Below are 25,762 nucleotides of genomic sequence, written 5' to 3'. Positions count from 1 at the left end.
GGACAGGTCTGTCTTTTCCCTGGATCGTCCGATTCGACTCTCTCCCAAGGGTCAAACGGTCTCTCAACTGGTGGCTGACGTCCCCTCTCATCTTATCTTCCTTCCTGTTCACTGGCAAGTGGTGATGACGGACGCCAGCCTGCTCGGCTGGGATGCGGTGTTTCGCCACCTGACTGTTCAGGGTCGTTGGTCGGCGCAGGAGTCAACTCTGCCGATCCATGTCCTCGAGATTCGGGAAATCTTTCTGTCCCTTCGTCACTGGGAAAGGATTCTTAGGGGTCTACCAATCCGAATCCAGACGGACAATGCCACGGCGGTGGCATATGTCAACCATCATGGGGGGACTCGGAGCTCCTTGGCCGAGGTATCCAAGATCTTCCTCTGGGCAGAGGCAACGGTTCCGGTGATATCCGCGGTGCATATCCCCGGCGTGGACAATTGGGCTGCCGACTTCCTCAGCCGCAAGGGTCTCGCGGCAGGGGAATGGTCCTTGCATCCGGAGGTTTTCCATCAGATTTGTCTTCGATGGGGGACTCCGGACGTGGACCTCACGGCGTCCCGAACAGGAAGGTTCCTCGGTTCATCTCCACGTCTCGCGACCCCCTCGCGGTGGGCGTCGACGCTCTGGCCATTCCTTGGTCGCAGTTCGTGCTGCCCTATCTGTTCTCACCCCTGCCCTTACTTCCCAAGCTGTTGAAAAAGAACAAAGTGGAAGGGTGCCGGTCATTCTGATTGCCCCGGATTGGCCCAGGAGAGCTTGGTTCGCGGACATCATCAATCTTCTCGCGGACGCCCCTTGGCGCCTTCCAGACAGGCCCGATCTGCTGTCTCGGGGTCCGATCTGCCACCCGAATTCTTGGTCGCTCAGTTTAACGGCGTGGCTGTTGAAACCGCAGTTCTAAGAGCATCCGGCCTCTCGGACCGGGTGATTCACACCATGATCCAGGCTAGAAAGCTTTCGTCTTCCAGGATTTACTATCGTACCTGGAAGGCTTATTTCCGTTGGTGCGAGTCCAACTGTGTTTCACCTATGTCCTTTTCCCTACCTTCCGTTTTGGCCTTCCTTCAGGCAGGATTGGATTCGGGCCTTGCTCTTAGTTCCCTGAAGGGCCAGGTTTCTGCGCTCTCCATCCTTTTTCGGAAGACTTTATCTTCTCGGCCACAGGTTAAGACCTTCCTTCAAGGAGTGGCCCATGCTGTCCCTCCGTACAGGGCCCCTGTGGATTCATGGGATTTAAATCTGGTACTGGACGTTCTGAGGGTTTCCCCCTTTGAGCCTCTCAGTTCAGTTCTGTCTTGGAAGGTGGCCTTTCTTGTGGCCATCACTTCTATCCGCCGCGTTTCTGAGTTGGCGGCTCTCTTGCCGACCTCCTTTCTTGGTCATCCACCAGGACAAGGTGGTCCTCAGGTCTCCGCCTTCCTTTCTTCTTAAGGTGGTTTCCACATTCCACCTCAACGAGGACATTGTTCTACCTTCCTTTTGTCCAGCTCCGACTCATCCTCTGGAGCGATCGTTGAACAAGCTGGACCTCGTCAGGGCAGTGAGGATCTACCTGGATAGAACGTCCGCTTTCCGGAAGACGGATTCTCTTTTTGTCATTCCTGATGGCACGCGCAGAGGCTTGCCGGCTTCCAAGGCAACTATTGCTCGCTGGGTCAGATCGGCAATTTTGGAGGCTTACCGGGTCAAGAACAGAGTGCCCCCTCCTGGGATAAAGGCTCACTCTACCCGGGCAGTCGGCGCCTCCTGGGCGGTACACCACAGGGCTTCCTCCCTACAGCTTTGCAAAGCGGCAACCTGGTCTTCCATCCACACGTTCGCCAAATTTTACAAGGTCCATACCTACGCTTCGGCGGACGCCAGCCTAGGCAGAAGGATTTTGCAGGCGGCAATGGTGAGTCCTCTGACCTGAAGGAAGTCTGTTTTTCCCACCCCAGGGACTGCTTTTGGACGTCCCATGGTTCCTGTGTCCCCCAATGAGAGGCGATAGAGAAAACAGGATTTTTGGTTGCTTACCGTAAAATCTGTTTCTCGGAGCCTCCATTGGGGGACACAGCACCCTCCCATGTTATTCAGTTTCTCTTGTTCTATACTCTATGACTGTTCTCACATTTACAGTTCTCAAGTTTGTGGTTATGGTTTTCAACCTTATTTATCTCCTACTACTTTCTCACTAACTGAAGTGTATAATGCCAGTCGGTGGGGTGTACACTGCAGAGGAGGAGCTAACTTTTTTTGTGCATAGTGTCAGCCTCCTAGTGGCAGCAGCATACACCCATGGTTCCTGTGTCCCCCAATGGAGGCTCTGAGAAAGATTTTAGTGCAACCAAAAATCCTGTTTTATCAAAACTGTAAAACCGACCTCCATCCACCTATCCTGTATGATGTCAGCACTTTAAAAAAATAAATACAACACATCCTTAACATGGGATTTATTTGAAGCTAATCTCTGTCCAAAGAATACATTTCATAATACCAGCAAAGGATTTATGAAATCTCATCTGTTCTGCTGGGATGTAGGTACATCATGTGTGATCTTGATCCCTTTAATATTAAGGTCAATTTGTTGCTTCCTAATCTTTTATTTATTTATTTTTTTTTTTTTTTTTAAATACTAGTGTTGCCATTTTCTTCCAGGTATCAATTAAACTTAAATCAAGCTGATGTTTTGCAAGAAATTGAAGAATATCTTCCATCATTTCAAAAATGGACGACCGACTATTTAGCATCTGTCACTCAAACCAATTGTCCACCTGGCCGGTAAGACCACTCATGATATTTTCACAAACGGTTGTTATGTTCTTTCTGTATTCACTTTCTGACATCCATGTATAACAGAAGTCATGACCAATCTGTCATATAACCGAAACCATGGACTTATAATGGGGTTTGTCAATGTTTTTGATGTTTTAATGGCAAAGCTAGAAGTGGCAGTAGCCCAGAATGTACTGGCTCTGCATTATGGTACATCCATACTGGAAATTTCCCTCTGCAGAATAATTTAAAAAAAACTGCAGAGAAAAAAATACCAAGTGGTTTGCATTTTGCGGCAGATTTCATGCTTTTTATTGCAAAGGATGAAATCTGCAGGGAAAACATCCCACTGTGAATGTCAAATCTGCCGATTTTTGCTGTAAAACTTGCAGGGATTTTATGAAACACTGTGAGGTGTTGTGGTACATTTTGTAAAAGTACATCACTTTTTATATAGATTATATAAAATGTAAAATCATGTAAAAAAAAAATAAAAAATCCGTCGCCCTGTCTGATCTGCAGAGCTAGACATAGATTGGTGTTTCACATTCTCCTTGTCTTTCTTTACTAGGCCATCAGCTAAAAGGATTACAGATACAAGAGATGTCCAGGTGTCGGAATTTCTGGATATTGAGGAAAATGTCTGGTCCCCTAGATTCGGCCTGAAGGGAAAAATTGATGTCACGGCCAAAGTGAAAATACACCAGAAATCCAAACTAATTAAAACTATGCCGCTCGAGCTCAAGACTGGTAAAGAGTCAAACTCCATAGAACACAGGAGTCAGGTAAGGCTTTTTTCACACTTGCGTCGTGTGACGTCCGTCGCAATGCGACGTTTTGGGGAATAAACGGATCCTGCAAATGTGCCCGCAGGATGCATTTTTTGCCCATAGACTTGTATTGCCGACGGATCGCGACGTATGGCCATACGTCGCGTCCGTCGTGCACTGGATGCGTCGTGTTTTGGCGGACCGTCGGCACGAAAAAACGTTCAAGGGAACGTTTTTTCTTACGTCGCGTCCGCCGGTTCCTACCGCGCATGCGCTGCCAGAACTCCGACCCCTCCTCCCCGGACTTTAGAATGGGCAGTGGATGTGTTTGAAAAACTGCATCCGCTGCCCACATCGTGCCAAATTTTCACAACGTGCGTCGGTACGTCGCGCCGACGCTTAGCGACAGACCCGTACCGACACAAGTGTGAAAGAGACCTTAGTGAGCAAAATTAGGCAACTGGTCCTCCACGGTTTTCAACTCTGCTGCATATCCTGATGTGTTGGTAGAGAAAACACTGTTTTCTGTGTTGTTTTTTTTCTTTGATTTTTACATTTGTTATGTTGCTTATTTTTCCCCACTTATTAATATGGGTGAAATGTGCTGCAAAAACGCTACAAGAACTAACATGCTGCAGATTTAAATCTGCAATTAAAAAATAACCAACGTGCACATAAGACTTCAGGAATCTCATTTACTTTGTTGGTACTGGTAAAGAAATCCTTAAGCACTACCGGGACTGTCACAAGCTTTAAGAGAGGGCGTCAAAGTAAAGTGGTGTGATTTAGTATCAAAGGGGTTGTCCGGTTTGAGTGCCTGCAATCTCGCAGTTTGTGACTACAGACTAGTGAATCCTCATGTTGCTCGCACCATGCTCTGGGAGCTGGCGGTCATGTGGCCTCAAGTGTGAGATCTGCATATTTCCGGCCACATTCCGACTAGACTATCTGGCCTCACTCAGTACACTTGCATTCATCAAGGCCAGTTACAGTCTAGTCGGAATGTGGCTGGAAATATGCAAATGTCACACTTGTGGTCACATGACCACTCACTGTCAGCAATGGAGAATCCTCAGAAAGCAGAGCACGGTGCACGCTGTGAGGATTCGTAAGTGTGTAGTCACGTAGCGTGCCTGCAGTCTTGTAGTTTAATACCGGACAACCCAATTAATTGATTTCTCATTTATTTTCTGATGCACTGCTTTGTCTTCCAGGTTATTTTATATACTTTGCTAAGTCAGGAAAGGAGAGAGGATCCTGAAGCAGGCTTACTTTTATATCTGAAGACTGGAAATATGTACACTGTGCCTGCAAATCGTATGGACAAAAGAGGTTTGTTATATACAAGATGTCATGTAGCTTATGTTATGTGTATCAGTCAGGGTTACAGAATATCTCATTATTGGTATGTGTCTTCTGATTTCAGCTTTCCTAAGCTCATTCACATTCCAATATACAGTCCAAAAAGGGAAATTAGGTGGGGGCATAAAAGAAGTGTACAAGCTATACATACTATTACAGGAGACTGCATTATGTTACACTGGAAGGTTACATCCTACATATCACCAGTCATTAGCTAGAGTTATGGCTCTTATTATTCATTAAGATACGCGTAGAATATTCCATTACCACTGCTTGTACTTGATTTATAATTATCAGCCAAATCCTTTCAGCAATCGCCCGACGAACAAGCAAAGTTCTAATTCATTAGGCCATGTTCACAGAGTGCGTTTTTTACCGCGGAACCGCGGCGGTTTTGCCGCTGCGGTTCCGCAGCTGTTTTCCATGCAGGGTACAGTACACTGTACCCTATGGAAAACAGGACACACTGTGCACATGGTCCGGAAATTTAAAAAAAAAGCCGCGCTGAATAGCTCCCGGAAAAAAGAAGGAGCATGTCAATTCTTCTTCCTGAACCGCAGCGGTTCTGCACCCATAGACCTCCATTGTGAGGTCAAAATCGCAGTAAAACACACAGATCAAAAATATATCTGCGGGTTTTACTGCGGTTTGATGTGCAGAACCGCAGCTGCAGGAAGTGCGGGGAAGCCGGCGGAAGTGCGGGGCCGGAAGTGCGTGGGCGGAGTGTCGTTCCTGAAGACTGTCATCATGGAGGCATACCGTCGCATGGGGATCGATGTCGGGCGTCTGATTGATCTGGTATGTCTGTGTGTCCCCATGCGACGATAGTGCCTCCATTGTGCCAAGTCGCCGTATGGGACTACTACTCCCATCCGGTATTAGGATGGGAGAGTTGTCCCTGTGTCCAGCGACTTAGCACAATGGTAAAGTTACACAAAACACACACAATACACATACATGACACACAGTACATACAACACATAACACAGAGTATATACTCACCAACAGCACACTTGTAGGCGAAGCCCTCGATCCTCCAGGAAAAAATCACAAAATAAAAAACCAAATTCATACTCCCTGTCCGCAGAATCCATAAAACGAGTGTCCCACGCCGATCGGCTGCTCTCCGGCGATACACTGCCAGGAGCTAAGCTCCTAGCAGTGTATCGCGTACTGTTCCGGAGTTCAATGACTCCGGCGTCTCGGTTAACGGCAGTACAGCTGCGTTGAACTTTCCCACGCAGCACTGCCGTTAAGCGAGAGAGCCGGGGTCAATGACCGCCGGTTAACTCGCTCGCGCATGCGCAGTGACACACCGACAGGAACTATGGCTCCTGTCAGTGTGTTGCTGCAGCCGTGGAGAGCAGACATATCTCTGGATGTGTCTGTTCTCCATGGAAAATCTTCGTGGGATACGTGGCACTTAAATACGTGACACGTGTCACTTATACGTGATACGTGTCACTTAAATACGTGACACGTGTCACTTATACGTGATACGTGTCACTTAAATACGTGACACGTGTCACTTATACGTGATACGTGTCACTTAAATACGTGATACGTGTCACTTAAATACGTGGCACGTGTCACTTATACGTGATACGTGGCACTGAAATACGTGGCACTGAAATACGTGGCACTGAAATACGTGGCACTTAAATTGTGGCACGTGGCACTGAAATACGTGGCACGTGGCACTGAAATACGTGGCACTGAAATACGTGGCACGTGGCACTGAAATACGTGGCACGTGGCACTGAAATACGTGGCACTGAAATACGTGGCACTTAAATACGTGGCACGTGGCACTTAAATACGTGGCACGTGGCACTTAAATACGTGGCACGTGGCACTGAAATACGTGGCACGTGGCACTGAAATACGTGGCACGTAGCACGTGGCACTGAAATACGTGGCACGTGGCACTTAGGCTATGTTCACATTTGCGTTGTGCGCCGCAGCGTCGGCGCCGCAACACACAACGCAAAGTAAAACGCAGCAAAACGCATGCACAACGCTGCGTTTTGCACCGCATGCGTCCTTTTTTTGATTGATTTTGGACGCAGCAAAAATGCAACTTGCTGCGTCCTCTGCGCCCGGATGCGTGCGCTGCAGTGACGCATGCGGCGCAAAACGCGGAGCGCTGTCATTCAAAACACGTCCACTCATTTTGGTGTTTAGTCCCAAAATGGAGGATGGAAGAAGAAAAGGGTTGGACAAGGAAATGACATCATTTCTTTTCCCCCCCCCCCACTGCAGTAAACTTTATTTCTGTCAAACACAGACAATCTGCAGACAAAACTGCATCAAAAAACGCACCAAAAAACGCACCAAAAACGCACCAAAAAACGCACCTGCGTTTTCTGCAGAGACCTGCAGTTTCAGTCAGGAAAAAAAAAGGATGGAAATCCTGAACGTGTGAACATAGCCTTAGGTGGTTGCATTGTTTATGCCGCCATAAAATTATTTGTCGGCAGCTCATTAAACGCGATGTGCTGCCGATAACACAATGATGTTTTGCAACCGAATCATTGTAGTGGTAGTGACAATTGATCTATTCCTTTTGTTTTTGTCAGGCAGTAAATGGGGGGAAATCGTTGTTGCATATAGTTGATAGCTTTTGCTATATCAGCAGGGAGGCATTAAAGGGCTGTAATTAGTCTTCCTCCTACTCTACACCACTAGGAGGCAGTATGTAAATGAAGGGGAACACGAACTTCACAAATTGTATACTGTTTTATTGGTTTGTACACTAGGGTGCTTATCCCAAATTATTATTATTATTTTTTTTGTACACCACTGATGATATTCACAAGTCGCAACAATGCCATTGTAGGGGTCATTGATGGCTCTGCAGGCTGTCTAGTACTAGATACAAAAAAATGACACACTCGTGGCAGAAGGAAATGTGTACCTTAAAAAGGGGAAATGGAGAAAGTGTGAGCAAGTTGTTGCATGTTATAACTGTACATGGAATAATATGCACCTGTTTGATAGAACATCAAGAATATTGGCTTCCACCCGGAGTCTACTGTATTCTTTCTAATTATTACATTTCGCCTATGTGCACACGTCAGGATTTTCTGCAGAATTTTCCTGAACAAACCTGGACTTTTTCTGCAGGAAATCTGCATGCTTTTTTTTGCGTTTTTGATGCGGTTTTTTTGCACATTATTTTTCCGGAGCTTCCCAATGCATTAAATAGTGGGAAAAACGCGAAAAATCCGCAAAATGAATGAACATGCTGTGTTTTTTACCGCAATTAGTTTTTTTGTGTGGAAAAAAACGCATCATGTGCACAAAAATTGCAGAATGCATTATAATTGATGGGCATATGTATGCGTTTGTGTTTTTATCGCGTTTTTATAGCAAAAAAAAACGGGACCTTTGCACACAGCTTAAGTGTACAATGTAACTCCGGATTGAGATCACTGCAAGCCTCTACTTACTCATTGAAGCATTCTTGTAAGATATAGTAATGTTTTCTCCTTCGCCTCATTGGGGGACACAGGACTGTGGGTGTATGCTTCTGCCGCCAGGAGGCTGACACTAAGTAAACTTGAAAAAAAGTTAGCTCCTCCTCCGTCGTATACACCCTGAGACTGGCTACCAGAGAATCCAGTTCACGCTTAGTGTCTCAAGGAGGCACACCTCTGGGTCCCGGATCCTTTGGACCCTATTTCTTCATCTTTCTATGGATTGAAGGGGCGACGGATCCTTTTGAGGGTCCGATCTCCCCAAACCAACAACGGGCAAGCACGTGCGAGTATCCTCCACGTATCCTTCCCCGCGACGTGGGATCCCTCACCGGACTTGGCCCTGACCACCCTGAGGTATTTGACCCTAGGCTGTACAGGTGCCCCCAGTTGTCCGTGTGATCCCCCTTTTTCTACACCCTGCTACGCCACGGTGATAGATGGGGTGGTGGACGGTCCCTCTCCTTGTTCTATACAATGGAGCCAGGGTTCCTGCACCGTCTTTTCCTCCCCCGCTGGTATATGCCTGCTGGGGGAAGGGGCAGAAAAGGGGCGGCTCCGTATATTGAACGTTTACCTGAGTGGCTATCCCAGACCCGTCCTCCAGGCGTCTTACGCTGCGGTCCCCAGAGCGCCGTCGCTGCTGCGGTCTCCAGGGAATGCATTTTGCGGCCACAGCAGTGAGCTGCAGGGCCGTCCTGGGGGGAAACTCAATGCAGCGGCGGTGTGCGCTGCCGATACCGCAGCAGTGCGGGAGCGGTCGGCGCTTCAGCCTCCAGGAGGCCTCAGGGGTCGAAGGAGGAGACAGGACGGCTGCTGCTGCTTCTACAGCACTTCCGGGTCTTTCGGCGTTTTCCGGCTGGCAGACCGCGATGTGAGGCCCCCTCCGGCGCTTCTACTTCCGGATCCTCCCCTCCTTTCCTCGCCGGAGAAAAATCCAGTCCCCGGCTTCAGGCCTACTACAGGCCGCACCACAACAGGGCGGTCCTGCCTCCTGAAGCATCATGGATAAAGGTACCGCATTTGGCAGCCGACGCTGTTATCGTGGGGACACAGGACTGGGGTGAGTGCTTCTCCCCCCAGCTTTCAGTATCTTGGGCCCTGTATATAGCCTTCACGGATCATGTCTAGAAAGGGGAAATCTCACATGGTCCTATACACTGGTTGTGTAGCTTGCCACTCTGCCTTCCCGCTTGCCCAGACTAACCGCCTCTGCGAGGTCTGCGACTCCGAGCGCGCTCAGGAGCCCCCCTGCCAGCCCTCAAGCTCCTGCCCCTCAGACAGAGGCTGGGACAGTTCCACCACAGTGGGTCTCGTCCTTATCGCAATCCATGGCAACCCTGACTGAAGCAATTAAATCCCTTCAGACCCCGGCAGTCAGGGCCAGCTGCCCGTCTGTCTCGGGAAAGGCCTCAGGAGCCTTCGGCCTGCAGGGGCTGCTCTCACACTAGACAGACGCATGGAAAGCGGATTCGCACAGCGTCACCTAGGCCCTCAGGTGCTTCTGCATCCTGGAGCTCCGTATCACGTTCCCCCTTCCCCAGCAGCGAGCGGGGAAGTTGAAACAGATTATGAGTCGGAAGAGTCCCTTAATTTTGAGACTCCAGGGTTTCAGGAGTCGGTGGATAGCTTGATCGAGGCTGTCAATCAGTCCCTGGGGATAGAGGACGAGCTCGCCTCATCCTCAGATCATAAGGTTTCATTTAAGCGGGCTAAACAGGCCCATAGGGTCTTTTCCTCTCACCCGGACTTTGAGGACCTGATCCAGCATAGTCGAGAACACCCTGACAAGCGTTTTTCGGGGCATAAAGCCTTGAAGGCTAGGTATCCCTTTGCTACCGAGCTATGTAGTAAATGGGCTGAGAATCCTGCTGTGGATCCTCCGGTGTCTCGCTTAGCATTTAACACGTTGCTTTCCCTCCCTAATGGTTCGTCGATTAAGGACCCCACGGATCGTGTTATTGAGAGCTTGGCTCGTTCTGTTTTTGAGGCTTCAGGTTTTGCACTTTTTCCCTCTTTTGTTGCAACTTGGGTTGCTAAAGCTATGATTTCTTGGTCAGAGTCTTTAATAAAGGCTCTTCAAGAAGGGAATTTGCCTGCAGAACTGGCAGAAATGTCTTCTCAGATAGCGCTTGCTGGTAGCTATCTGATCAATGCATCTCTTGATGCGGCGGACTGTGCTGCTTCTGCTGCAGCTAATGCTATTGCCATTAGAAGGGCACTCTGGTTAAGAACATGGCGGGCTGACTCTACTTCCAAAAAATCTCTTACGACCCTTCCGTACCAGGGGGGTCGCCTGTTCGGAGAGAGGTTGGATCAGCTTATATCTGATTCCACAGGCGGCAAGAGTAAGTTTCTTCCTCAGCAGAGGATTAGACAGCCTTGTCGTCGCCAAATCCAGGCCCGCTTCAAGTCTTTTCGTAATGCTAGATGGTCCTCAGCCCCGAGCTCTACTACGCAGGGTCGTCCCAGTCAGGACCGAGACTCTCGGATCTCCTATTCGGCCAACCAGGGGGGTAGAATGCGTTTCCAGTCAGTTAGATCCAGAGGGTCTAGGACTCATAGGTTTTCGGCCAAGTGACTGGAGGCCTCCTCAGGAAGCCTCCAACAAGGTGGGCGGACGTCTACGTTTGTATCACCAGGTCTGGCTTCAAACAATTCACGACAAGGGGGTAGGAGAGCTTGTATCTTCAGGTTACAAGATAGAGCTAATCTGTCAGCCTCCTCCCCGGTTCTTCCCATCCCGTCTTCCCAGGTCCGAGTCTATCCGACGGGATCTACTCAATTCCATAGAGTCCCTTCGTCTCAGCGGGGTCATTTCTCCTGTCTCAAAAGACAAAAGAAGAAAGGTTTCAGGGATTCTATTCCAATCTTTTTGTAGTACCCAAAAAGGACGGAACAGTAAGACCTATCCTAGATCTGAAACGTTTAAACAGGTTTGTCCGCGTTCGTCACTTTCGGATGGAATCTCTTTGGTCAGTTATTGCCTCAATGGAGAAAGGAGAGTTTCTGGCCTCAATAGACATTCAGGATGCCTACCTTCATATTCCCATTTTTCCTCCTCATCAAAGATTTCTCCGATTTGCTTTAAACAATCTACATTTCCAGTTTACGGCTTTACCCTTCGGGCTGGCATCCGCCCCCAGGGTGTTCACGAAAGTCATGTCAACTGTGGTGTCCGTTCTTCACTCCCGAGGCATTGTAGTCTTGCCATATCTAGACGATATAAAGGGCCTACCTTTCAAGCTTGCAAGGAGAATGTCAGCATCACTCTAGACACGCTTTCTCGTCTAGGTTGGCTAGTAAATTTAAAGAAGTCATCCCTACAACCAGCTCGGAGGATCGCTTTTCTAGGCCTGATCTTCGACACCTCCCGAGCCCTGTCGATCCTTCCCCAGGACAAGGTCCTAGCCCTTCGACAGGAAGTGAGGAATCTTCAGCAGCCATACCCTCATCCGATTCTGCATGAGGGTGTTAGGAAGGATGGTTGCAACCATAGAAGCAGTACCATTCGCACAGTTTCATCTTCGACCTCTCCAACAGGCCATCCTAGCTGTATGGAACAGGAATCCTCTGTCTCTCAACCGCGGCTTCCGGTTGTCTCCCCAGGTCAGGCAGGCTCTATCATGGTGGTTAAACAGCTCATCTCTACTCGGAGGGAAGCCCTTTCCCCCAACCAATTGGCTAGTGGTGACAACAGATGCCAGTTGCCTGGGTTGGGGAGCAGTGTTCTTTCAACACACAGCCCAGGGGCGCTGGTCTCCTCTGGAATCAGTTCTCCCCATCAATCTCTTAGAGATTCGGGCAGTTCGTCTAGCCCTGCAGCATTTCCATCTTCTTCTGGCAGGTCGCCCTGTCCGAATTCAATCGGACAACGCCACAGCCGTGGCCTATATAAATCATAAGGGGGCACCCGCAGCAGGGCAGCCATGCAGGAGGTAAGACAAATACTGTGTTGGGCTGAGAGAAATCACTCTGTGATTTCAGCAGTCCACATTCCGGGCGAAGAGAACTGGGCGGCAGATTTCCTGAGCTGTCAGCGTCTAGCGTCTGGAGAATGGTCTCTCCATCCCGAGGTATTTCAGCAGATATGCCATCTATGGGGGACTCCGGACGTGGATCTGATGGCATCCAGGGGGAATGCCAAGGTGCCCAGATTTGTCTCCCGGTACCGAGACCCAGAGGCAATCGCCGTGGATGCACTGGTACTAACTTGGAACCTCTCTCTTATCTGTTCCCTCCACTGGCACTACTCCCGAGGGTAATCAAGAAAATCAAGGCAGAAAGAGCGTCAGCTATTCTGATCGCCCCGGATTGGCCTCGACGGACTTGGTATGCGGACCTGGTACAACTTCTCGCAGGGGTTCCCTGGCAGCTGCCCAATCGGCCGGATCTTCTATATCAAGGGCCGATCTTCCACCAGAACTCAGAGGTCCTATGTTTGATGGCCTGGCCATGGAATCTTGGGTTTTAACGCAGGCGGGTTTTTCCCAAGAGGTAGCTGATACCATGATCTGTGCTCGTAAAACCGTTTGGTCCAGAATTTATTATCACACTTGGAAAGTTTTCCTTTCTTGGTGTAGAGAGCGCGGGCTACCTCCTTTGCGTTTCTCCGTCCCAAACATTCTAGCCTTTCTCCAATCAGGCCTGGACTCTGGTCTTACTCCAAGCACTCTTAAAAGGCAGATTTCGGCCTTATCGGTCCTCTTTCAATGCAGAATTGCTACTAACCGCCAGGTCAGGACTTTTTTTCAGGGAGTCGCTCACAAGGTTCCTCCTCATAAGACTCCTTTGGAGGCTTGGGACCTTAATTTGGTCTTAAGGGCATTACAGGATGCTCCTTTTGAGCCTCTTCAGGATGTTTCCTTGACCTTACTTTCTTGGAAAGTCGTATTTTTAGTAGCCATAACTTCCATAAGGAGGGTTTCTGAGCTAGCGGCCCTTTCCTGTCGCGCTCCTTTTCTACATTTTCATCAGGACAAAGTAGTGCTCAGACCAGCACCTTCTTTTTTGCCAAAGGTTGTTTCTTCCTTCCAAATTAATGAGGATATAGTTCTTCCTTCGTTTTGTCCGGCACCTACGCATCGTGTAGAAAAAGCTCTCCATACGTTGGATTTAGTGAGAGCACTGAGAAGATATATTTCCCGAATGGCTCCTTTTCGCCAGATAGATGTCCTGTTTGTACTCCCGGAGGGTCGCAGGAAGGGATGTGCAGCCTCGAAATCCACCCTGGCCAGGTGGATTCGGGCTACCATTCAGGAGGCCTATCGCGCCAAGGGCATGATGGTTCCGGCTGGAATCAAGGCTCACTCCACTAGGGCTGTGGGGGCTTCCTGGGCGATTCGGCACCAGGCCTCAGCAGAACAGGTTTGCAAGGCTGCAACCTGGTCTAGTCTGCATACTTTTGCTAAACATTAAAATGTCCACTCCCAGATCTCTGTGGAAGCAGGTCTGGGTAGAAGGATTCTTCAATCAGCAGTGGCACACTGATAGACAACCATTATCTGGATATTATTGGTGAGTTAATTTCCCACCCAGGGACTGCTTTAGGACATCCCACAGTCCTGTGTCCCCCAATGAGGCGAAGGAGAAATAGGGATTTTTGTGTTAGGCTACGTTCACATTTGCGGTCAGCGCCGCAGCGTCGGGTGCCGCAGCGGCGCCGCATGCGTCATGCGCCCCTATATTTAACATGGGGGCGCATGGACATGCGTTGTGCTGCGTTTTGCGCCGCATGGCCGCAAGCGTTGGACGCAAGAAACGCATCAAGTTGCATTTTTTTTGCGTCCAACTTTCGGCCAAAAAGGACGCATGCGGCGCAAAACGCAGCGTTTTAGCGTGCGTTTTGCCGCGTTTTTGTTTGCGTTGTGCGCTGCGGCGCCGACGCTGCGGCGCACAACGCAAATGTGAACGTAGCCTTACTCACCGTAAAATCCTTTTCTCCGAGACGCTCATTGGGGGACACAGCTCCCTCCCTGATGGTCTTTTGGCTGTTTTTTTGATACCTGAAATTATCAGTCGTTAGAACTTTTCTAGACATGAGTTTTTCTGTAATCATGCTGTTATATTATTTTTGTGTTTTATTCTCCTACTGTTTTTGCACCAAACTGGATTCTCTGGTAGCCAGTCTCAGGGTGTATACGGCGGAGGAGGAGCTAACTTTTTTTCAAGTTTACTTAGTGTCAGCCTCCTGGCGGCAGAAGCATACACCCACAGTCCTGTGTCCCCCAATGAGCGTCTCGGAGAAAAGGATTTTACGGTGAGTAACACAAAAATCCCTATTTCTATACATAGCGAGCATACTTGGACAATTTTTGCTTTCTCAGTTGTCATCTGCATGCAATCGGTTTTTATTTATTTATTTTTTTTTTACAGACTCAGTTATTAATAATTGCAGGACAATTTACAGTTTCCTATGTTACATTGCAATTTTATATCAGTAAAAAAAAACTAAAACGAAAACGGATGCTATACAGCTATTGCACTCGGGATCCTTTTTTTTTCCAGCTGATCAATAGACTTGAATAAATGAAACTCATCCGACATATTGAGGAAACTAGTGCATGCTGCAAAATTTTTTTTTTTTTTAATTATTATTTTAAATTTTTTTTTTTTTTTTTTTTCTTAGATTCGATGCATGAAATAAAAAAATAAATTAAGTGTTCGTCTGCACTGCCTAATTGAATAACGTTGGTCATAATGCTGTCTTTTTATTTATTTTTTTCACTTGTGTGAACCTATCCTTTACAGATTTGAGATATTTTTACCCTACTGTAAAATATGTAGTATAACACCTTGGGGGTGTGTACATACATAATTATATGACTCCTTTACATCATTGGACTGGTTACACATTTTGACTAGGATTGTTAATATTTTCTGAATGTCTCTTTTTCAGAATTATTGAAAATAAGGAACGAGCTGTCATTTTATTTGACAAATTTGGTGCATAAATCGGACAATGGAGCCAAAGAGACAAAGCTTTCCTCTCTCCCATCACTAATTGCTGACAGACAAGCTTGTAAATATTGTTCTCAACTTCGGAACTGCGCTCTTTACAGCAGGTATTGGTTGGACTCTTCATTAATGATGCTATAAGCTCAGGATTATACACATACCATGGCCTAGAAGGACACCCATGATTGTTAGGGTTGAGCTGCACAATTTTGCACTGAATTGGTTCAGGCTATTTGTTTGCATATAGCTTTATACAAGTTTAGTCATTTCCATAAACATTTCTAAACAAAATGGCATGTAATTCTGTGGAATGAACCTTTTCTCTGCAATGCCAATTTAGAAGTAAATGGAATTTATTAGAGAAAAGATTATACTTGTCAATGGTATACTGATCAGCCCAATAGGCCCTGCATTTTGTTGGGAGGGGGTTCTCTTGGTCTTCTAGAAAGGACCTATCCCCCAGTAAAACCATGGAGGTCACTATTGATCAGCGTGATCTCTGATCCCCAGAGTTGGGGTGCTTTCATATTGTGTTCAGGCGCCCGTTCAGTGGCCCTGTCGGGGCTTACGTCCGAACCCCCCTTCAAAACGGGATTCAGACTTATGCGCCGACAGGGCCATAGACTATAATGGTGCCGGCAGAGTGAACGCATGTTAATTCTGAAGCTGTGCATGAAGACTGAGTCAGAACCATACCACAGGGGTACCGCTCCGATCTGTTTAACATTTGAGATGCCGCCCTGTGTGTCTACCATGTTAGTACACCCAGCCTGTGTATTGTAGGCGATCAAGTGGTTGCCGGTTCAACTGCCATAAGAAAATTAATGAAAATGTTCAAAAGAATGTTTCAGATGTCTTTAAAAAAAAAAGTGTGGATTTCCAAAAATGTTTAAAGTTAACCTGTCACCAGTTTTGGCCAATAAGAGTTACAGCCTTCACCTTTCAGGGCTGATATACAGCATTCTTGCTGTATATCTGCCTCCAACCGGACCTGTAGAGAAGAAAAATAACTTTTATTATACTCACCAGCGGGGTGGACCACTACAAGGGGAATTGCTCTTCTTGGTCCGGCGCCTCCCATCTTCTTACGATCCCCGTCCTCCTGCTTGCTTCTCGTGAATGACGCGTCGCTGCATTATCCTCACACTCTCCTCGGCACAGCGCTCCTGTGCAGGCGTACTTCTCTGACCCCCGACACCCTCCAGAGCCCCGACACCTGCGCACTGCAGGACTTTGCTCTGCCTTCAACAGGTCAGAGAAGTACGCGTGTGCAGGATCGCTATGCCGAGGAGACTGTGGATGATACAGCGACGCGTCATCCACACGAAGCAAGCAGGAGGATGGGGATCGTCAGAAGATGAGAGGCGCCGGACCAAGAAGAGCAACACCCATCGGACCGGACCACCCCACAGGTGAGTATAATAAAAGTTATTTTTCCTATCGCCACAACAGCACCCCATGAGAGAGGGGATCCGCCCACCATCCGGACAGGAACCTACAGGTTAAAAAGGAGCGGTCCCCCTCGCCCTCCAGTTTGGGTTCCTGTCCGGACGGCGGGAGCCTGTAGGCAGCTGAAGATTCAGCGCAGTCAACTTACCTGGGTCCACCTGGCCTCTGCGCGGTGTCTCGAGAGAACGGCAGAATCGGGGGCAGCGTCGGGGGTGTACTGCTCGCAGACCTCCCCTCGTCTGACCGGAGTGGAGTGAATGCGTTCCCAGGGGCCGGGGAATGCCGCCCTAGGTCGCAGACGCGCGACTCTTCTCAGCAGACGTCGGCGCTTGTGACCCGGAAGTAGTTGTTCTACTTCCGGGGGAGGCCGGGAGGAGGAGAGCGGCAAATACAAAAGGCAGAGCCGCAGAGTGAGTGTGCGTGGCAGCATGTCCTCAATTGGGGACGCCGAGCACTTGCAGCTGACAGAGCAGCAGAGGAAGAGCAGCAGTCGGTCACGCAGCAGTGACATGGTACGCGGGCGGCAGGAATCTGGCAACCCGACGTCAGGTGGCATCTCACCTCCTCAGAGCCCGGTACTCCTTCATCAGCAGTGGGTGAGTGTTTAATTCCAGTGTTGAGGAGAGCCATAAGATCAAATACTTAATTAACCTCAAGACATAAGGTAATTGAGAGAAGCAACCCATAACATGTACTGTTTAACCTTACATAAGTTTTCCCAGATCAGTGAGACCCTAAACATGGCTGCCATTTCCTGTATCAGCACACCATGTGCTGATATCCAAGATGATCAATGAGACCCTAAAGATGGCTGCCATTTCCTGTATCAGCAGACCATGTGCTAGTATCCAAGATGACGCCCACCCTGATGACCTCATGGATCCACCCACAGTGACGCCCACCCTGATGACCTCATGGACCAACCCACCCTGATGACCTCATGGATCCGCCCATGGACTTGCTCATTGCCCAACCCACTAAACAATGGAATACATCCGATCACTCCCATTTTAGAGCTAACCGAGCCCCCTGACAGGAAAAATATAAGCTTGTGTTTTAAACCAAATAAAGTCCTTCTTGGAGCTGAGCCACAGATTGATCAAGGAGAGTATACATCTGACTGTGTCTGTCTTGTGTATTTCTTTAGTGCGCACATGATCAATATCCATTAGGCCAGGAGTAGGCAACTAGAGAATTGAACATTTTATTAATTGTTCAACCCAACACCAGCCCTGTAGCTGATCATGTTGTCTTGTGCTATGCTTTGTTATAGGGTAAAAAGGTTACAAAGTCAAAGCATAAACAGTGTGCTTTGTGCACAGAACCATTGCCGGACGGTTACATAAAGAAACTGTGTCAGGCTTGTATCTGCCGTACTTTGGAGGAAGAAGCCCCTCTCCGTACATCGAATTTGAGGGAGGTCATAAGGGAAGAAATAAGATGTTCCCTTAAATCAAAACGGCATGAAAAAATCAGAATGGAAGTCATGTCCGAATTCAAGTCCTTCCCTACAGGAAGGCGAATGTTCAGAGAGCGCCTCGCCATCCTCCTCAGAAGATGAGGGAAGGCCTTGTTTTTCTATGGATAATATGGAAACCCTAGTCAAAGCAGTCCGGGCGACTGGTTGTCACAGAAAATAAGGAAGCAAGATCTACCCAGGACATTATATTTGCGGGGCTGTGCCAGAGAAATCGTAAAACGTTCCCGGTGGTGGATACAATCAAAGATCTGGTCAGACGGGAATGGGATAAGCAGGATAAAGGGTTCTTACCATCCGCTGCAAAGAGAAGATACACCTTTGATGATGACCTCTTATCTCAATGGGTAAAGATCCCTAAGGTAGACGCAGCAGTGGCTTCCACCTCAAAGTCAGCCTCGTTACCACTGGAAGATGTGGGTCTTCTTAAAGACCCATCAGATAGGAAGACGGACATGTTCCTGAAAAAAGTGTGGGAATCATCTTCGGGAGCTTTCAAACCCGCAATCGCTGGTACCTGTACTGCCAGATCCGTTATGGTCTGGGTAACTCAGCTAGAGGAGCAACATAAAGGGAAAGTTCCTAGCGAAAAGTTGTTGGATTCCTTGTCTCAGATCCGAGAGGGAGTAGCCTATTTGGCGGATGCTTCAATAGACTCTTTGAAATTAGCGGCAAGATCAGCTGGTCTGTCAAATGCGGCCCGGCGGGCACTTTGGCTTAAGACCTGGAAGGGAGATGCTCAGGCTAGAGCCAAGTTGTGCACCATTCCATGAAGGGGTCAGTACGTATTTGGCCCGGTGCTGGATGATATCCTTGCAAAGGCAGCGGATAGGAAGAAGGGATTTCCTAAAGTGTTTAATCCCACTTTCAGGAACGCCTTCAGAAGACGCATGCCTTTCAGAAGATTTCAATCAGACCAGCAAGGATATAGTCGCAATTGGGAGCCGGCAGAGCAAAAGAAGAAAGGTGGATTCTACGGAAACCCCTCATTTTCTTCAAGACTCAGGCGCAATTATAGATAGAGATCTACCAGTGGGGGGGTAGATTGAAGTTTTTCCTCAATAAATGGATTAAGATAACTTCTAGTAAATGGATATTGTGGGTAGTTGCGTCAGGGTTGAGATTAGAGTTTTTGAAGATTCCCCCGGATTATTTTGTAGTAACTTCGCTTGATTCTCCAGCAACAGGCCCTAGAAGTAGAAATTCAACAATTACTTAAAAAGCGGGTTATTGAAGAGGCACCAAAACACCAGGAGAAAACAGGATTTTATTCTCTGCTATTTTTGATTTCCAAACCCGACGGGTCCTTTAGGACTATCATAAATTTGCGTAAATTAAATAAATTTCTTTAATATCGCGCTTTTAAGATGGAATCCATTAAATCAACAACTAAACTTTTATTTTCCAGGTGCTACATGTCGGTACTGGATCTAAAAGATGCATACTATCATCTACCAGTTTTCAAAGATCACCAGCAGTTCCTCAGGATGGCAGTGCGGATAGATCATCAGGTTAGGCATTTTCAATTTCTGGCAATGCCCTTCGGGCTATCCATGGCACCTAGGATATTTACTAAAATTATTTCAGAAGTAATGGCCCATGTAAGGGAGAAGGATACCCTTGTGATACCCTATTTAGATGATTTTTTAATAGTAGGGAATTCGATTTGCCAACGTAAGGCCCGTGTAAACGCCATAATATCATCCTTACAGGAACTCGGTTGGATGATCAACATAGAAAAATCAAGGCTAGAACCTGCCAGGTGTCAGATTTTTCTAGGGATTCTTCTAAATTCAGAAGACCAATCATCTTTTCTACCAGAGGAAAAGAAGCAGAAGATTATTCGCAAAGTAACGGCTGTAAGAAAGGATCCGAATTTAAAATTGAGAGACGCAATGTCCCTACTAGGGTCACTGACAGCGTGTATACCAGTCGTGAGATGGGCTCAAGCTCATACTCGTATGCTACAGTTCGAAATCCTCCAGGTGGAAAAAGAGCTTCAGGGTTCTCTAAATGGAAAACTCAGACTATCACCAGCCATCCTTCACGATCTAAAATTGTGGCTCAGTCTGCTTCATTTATAAAGAGGAGTTCAGTGGAGCATCACACCAGACAGGATAGTTATGACCGATGCCAGTCCATTCGGTTGGGGAGCCCACATGGGTAATGTTCTGACCCAAGGGCGGTGGTCGGATCTAGAGTCCCAGGGCTCTCAGCGGTCAAACATGCTCTCCTTCACTTACTGCCATACCTGAAGAATTCGCATGTGCGGGTTTAGACCGACAATATGACTGTAGTGGCCTACCTCAACCATCAGGGAGGGACAAGAGCGCAATCTCTGATGTCCATAACAGCACAGATTTTGTCCTTGGCCGAGACTCACTTTCATTCCCTATCGGCAATTCACATAAAAGGAGAGCTCAATATGGAGGCAGACTATCTCAGTCGCTATTCCCTTCGGCAGGGGGAATGGTCTTTAGACAAACAGATATTCAAGCAGATAGTCAGACTCTGGGGGTTACCAGTCATAGATCTGTTTGCTACGAGAGAAAACAAAAAGGTCAGGATGTTTGCATCTCTCCAGACATCAGGCCAACCGTGCATAGTAGATTCTCTTCGGGTCCGTTGGGACTTTCCGCTTGCATATGCATTTCCCCCGATGTGCTTGATTCCTGTAGTTTTCAGGAAGATCAGGGAAGAGAGAGCAAGAGTAATTCTGATTGCCCCCTTCTGGCCCAGGAGGCCTTGGTTTTCTCTCCTCAGGGCAATGTCAGTGACCGATCCTTGGGTGTTGCCAGTGGTTCCGGTGCTCCATTCTCAAGGTCCGTTTCATCATCCCAATTTGGAGACTCTTCATTTGACGGCGTGGAACTTGAGAGGGAGCTTCTGAGGGAAAAAGGTTTTTCCGGGGCTTTGATTAATACCTTGTTAAGAAGCCGGAAAGAGGTCACTACTGGGATTTATTCTAGGGTCTGGAGAAAATTCCTTACATTCCATCAACAACCCCTAGCAGATAAAGTTCCAATTCCGGCCATTCTGGAATTCCTTCAGAAAGGTTGGGAATTGGGCTTGGCAGTTAGCACATTGAAAGTCCATGTTTCAGCCTTGGGGGCCTTGTATAACAGTGATGTAGCAGGGAATAGATGGGTTGCTAGGTTTATCAAAGCATGTCAACGTAGTAACCCGGTCCATATTGTAAGATTGCCCCCTTGGGATCTAAATTTAGTGCTCGAGGCGTTAACTGAACCTCCTTTCGAACCGTTAGATTCTATTCCAATTAAAAACTTGACCTTAAAGACAGCTCTGCTTTTAGCACTGACATCTGCTAGGAGGGTTAGTGATATCCAAGCGTTATCAGTTGATTCTCCCTATCTAGTAATTTTCCAGGATAAAATTGTCTTAAAACCAGATCCTGCATACCTGCCAAAAGTAGCATCTAGGTTTCACAGAAGCCAGGAGATATACCTATCATCCTTTTATGAAAACCCAGCCTCAGAACAGGAGAAAAAATATCATACTCTAGATGTTAAAAGGGCAGTATTAGAGTATTTGAATAGGACACAAAGCTGGAGACAGAGTAGGGCTTTGTTTGTTTCTTTCCAGAATCGAAGGAAAGGTTCAAGTGTCACGAAGAGTTCTATCGCTAGATAGATTAGGGATGCGATATGTCTTGCTTATTCCGCCAAAGGGGAGACACCACCAGAGGGCATCAAAGCGCACTCCACTCGGGCTATGGCATCATCCTGGGCAGAGAAGGCAGATGTCCCCATTGATATGATATGTAAGGTGGCAACTTGGTCATCACCTTCCACCTTTTATAAGCACTATCGCCTTGATCTATCTGCTAATTCCAGCTTACACTTTGGCCGTTCAGTACTTAGTGCTGTGGTCCCTCCCAGTTAAATAGTCTTTGAAAGTCTCTCGTGGGGTGCTGTCGTGGCGATAGGAAAACCGGTTTTTACGTACCGGTAATAGGATTTTACAGAGTCCATGACAGCACCCGTACATTTCCCCCCCCCCCCCCCCTGTATATAATTACTTGCACTCTTTGGAAGGTGTGCCTTTAGTGATCACTCTATAGAGGTGATGGTACTTAGTATGGTTTAAGATATTATTATCATGCACTGATACATTGGCGGTATCCCTTGATACTCTGGAACACAAACTGGAGGGCGAGGGGGACCGCCCATTTTTATCCTGTAGGTTCCTGTCCGGATGGTGGGCTGATCCCCTCTCTCATGGGGTGCTGTCGTGGACTCTGTAAAATCCTATTACCGGTAAGTAAAAAACGTTTTTCTTCTCTTGCAGGTTGGGTTATGGGCATAAATACAGCATTATAGAATGCTCTATATCAGTCCTTAAAGGTGATGGCTGTATCTTATATCGGCCAAAACTGGTGACTGATTCCCTATAAATCTAAATTCCCCTCCTTTCCCCCAAATATACATTGTGAAATCATAAGGAAAAAAAAATAACATTTGGGTTTGCTGTGTACATAATTATATTAAATGATAAAGCCAATTACTCACTTCTCACTCCACGCTACCCAAAAGAAAAGTCATAAGTGCCACAAGATGGTACCGGTCAAAAGTACAAAATCTTGCCACACAGAAAAAGATCTCATTCAGATTTAACTGTCAAAGAAAATTTTTTTGAATCTGACTATGGTGACTAAAGCTGTAGTATTATTGAAAAAGTAGTGAAGAAAAGATTTTGGGAACTTTACCGTAAAATCTTTCTTTTATTTGGGTACGCGGGAAGCCATGGATGTAGCTGCTGCTACCATTAGGCTGACACTTAGGGTATGTGCACACATTCAGGATTTTTAGCGTTTTTTTCAGCCGTTTTCCACCAAAAAAAACCGCTTACATAAGCATCCCATCATTTTTAATGCATTCCACATTTTTTGTGCACATGCTGCATTTTTTTCCGCTGCGGAATCGCATTCCAGAAAAAAATGCAGCATGTTCATTCTTTGTGCGGAATTGTGGCGATTCCGCACACATAGGAATGCATTGATCCTCTTACTTTCCGCAAGTGGCAATGCCCACCATGCGGGAAGTAAGCGGATCATGTGCGGTTGGTACCCAGGGTGGAGGAGAGTCTCCTCTCCTCCAGGCCCTGGGAACCATATATCTGTATTAAAAAAAAAAAAAAAAAAAAAAAAAAAAGAATTAAAATAAAAAATCGTGATATTCTCACCTTCCGGCGGCCCCCGCAGCCTTCCCTCTCCTCGCGATGCTTCCGTTCCCAGTAATGCCTTGCGACAATTACCTGTGATGACGTGGCGGTCTCACGTGATGCTACGTCATCTGGGATCATTGCCGTGAGGCATTACTGGGAACGGGAGCTGCCGGGAGGAGTGGGAAGGCTGCAGGGAGCGCCAGAAGGTGAGAATATAACGATTTTTTATTTTTAACATTGGATCTTTTTACTTTATCTGAAATAGATAAACAGCGCTCAGACATGGTCACTGAGGGCGGCATTGAGGGCCAAGCAAGACTCAAACCTGATTGCAAGAACGCGAGGAGACATGGGAGTGAAAAATAATACAGGGTTGACTTCATTTGATTCAAACCAACAGAAGAAGTATTTTCGCCTTGATCTGGTCAACAGGCCATAGGATGCTCCGAGTCCAGACTATACCCGGGGATAAAACAGCCTAGGCTTGGTTATACCCCGGGTATATTATGGCATGAGCCAATTTATACTCTGGGGTATAAATTGGCCTAGGCCATTTCATCCCCCCTCATGCCAGATTGTACCCCCCTTGATATTGGTAGCGTTGAGTGATGTACTCAAGAATTACTTTGTTTCAACAGGTTTGTCAGGTAAGTTATGTGGGAAGATAACTGACTTAAATCTTAAAGTTCTAAACACATAGACTTTTATTACTTGAACCAGAAAAACTTCAATCAGTAAAAAAATTAGACTTCCACAAAGGTATAATGAGATAAAGAATCTACCGCACTTCTCAGTAGTTACACATCACAAGCAGCTGTGTGTTTGAGGATCATAGACAGACATCGGTACGCTTTTCAACCAAAGTCAGGGTGAGAAAACCAGTGAAGTGATGAGGTCCATTAACTTCTGCATTCTAAGGGTACTGTCACACAGTGCCATTTTGATCGCTACGACGGCACGATCCGTGACGTCGCAGCGATCGTATGATTATCGCTCCAGCGTCGTAGACTGCGGTCACACGTTGCAATCACGGCGCTGGAGCGATGCCGAAGTCCCCGGGTAACCAGGGTAAACATCGGGTTACTAAGCGCAGGGCCGCGCTTAGTAACCCGATGTCTACCCTGGTTACCAGCGTAAACGTAAAAAAAACAAACAGTACATACTTACATTCCGGTGTCTGTCCTCCGGCGTCTCAGCTTCTCTGCACTGTGTAAGCACAGCGGCCGGAAAGCACAGCGGTGACGTCAGACGTCACCGCTGTGCTCGCTTTCCGGCCGGCCGGCGCTCACAGTGCAGAGAAGCTGAGACGCCGGAGGACAGACACCGGAATGTAAGTATGTACTGTTTGTTTTTTTTACGTTTACGCTGGTAACCACGGTAATCATCGGGTTACTAAGCGCGGCCCTGCGCTTAGTTACCCGATGTTTACCCTGGTTACAAGCGAACACATCGCTGGATCGCTGTCACACACAACGATCCAGTGATGTCAGCGGGTGATCAAGCGACGAAAGAAAGTTCCAAACGATCTGCTACGACGTACGATTCTCAGCAGGATCCCTGATCGCTGCTGCGTGTCAGACACTGTGATATCGTAACGATATCGCTAGAACGTCGCGAATCGTACCGTCGTAGCGATCAAAATGGCACTGTGTGACAGTACCCTAAGGTAAAAGCAATTATCTTACTGGACTACAGTTTAATCTCAGATGTAATGACTGTTGTCCGTTATCAGTCACATTGTATTGTAAGATCAGTCTTCATCATGTGATTAACACAAATACCTCCCACTACTCGTAAGTCAGTTTTAGGTCATTAAAAATGGCATCAAAAAGTCTACCTCCTAAAAATTTTCTACCAACCAACATCTGAAAACAAGTGCACACAAAGGTCTCAGAAAAATTAACAGTTTATTAAATATACTTAAAAAAGATTTAAATACAAAAGACATACACATACCAAAACAGAATGTTCCTAGAAGTGCATCACTAGCATGTAGAAAGTGAGAGATGTAAAGTAACACGACAGATTCCAAATAGGACAAAGAACCCATCTACATAATAATTAAAGTCAACTAACAAGTGTCATGACTAGTACTAAATAGTTTAGTGAAAAAATGCATTAGGTAAGTACTTACACACAAGATGAAAAAGGGGGATTCTTGTACATGCGTCCTGGTCCACCAGCCCCAACGCACGTTTCACCCAGAGGCTTTGTCATGCAGGGGTATGGTTTGGCTTAGGCTATTTTACACCTCCCGGTATACTCTGGCCTTGGACAAACTATAACCGGGTTTAACCCCTTTCTGACCTCGGACGGGATAGCACGTCCG

At 47.1% G+C, this 25,762-nt stretch overlaps 1 protein-coding gene across 1 annotated transcript in view; it reads left to right on the top strand.

Annotated features, from left to right (window-relative positions):
• DNA2 (DNA replication helicase/nuclease 2) overlaps positions 1-25,762 on the top strand; it is a 73,480-nt gene that overhangs the window by 15,904 nt on the left and 31,814 nt on the right. The window contains exons 5-8 of the mRNA XM_077258994.1: positions 2,639-2,761; positions 3,327-3,540; positions 4,740-4,857; positions 15,265-15,430. Coding sequence (XP_077115109.1) covers positions 2,639-2,761; positions 3,327-3,540; positions 4,740-4,857; positions 15,265-15,430 — 621 coding nt within the window. The remainder of the gene's footprint in view (positions 1-2,638; positions 2,762-3,326; positions 3,541-4,739; positions 4,858-15,264; positions 15,431-25,762) is intronic.

This window comes from Ranitomeya variabilis, chromosome 4, assembly GCF_051348905.1.
Source record: "Ranitomeya variabilis isolate aRanVar5 chromosome 4, aRanVar5.hap1, whole genome shotgun sequence".
NCBI classification, from domain to species: Eukaryota; Metazoa; Chordata; class Amphibia; order Anura; family Dendrobatidae; genus Ranitomeya; species Ranitomeya variabilis.
Note: the sequence above shows the minus strand (reverse complement) of the source record. Positions and strands in the feature narration are given on the sequence as shown.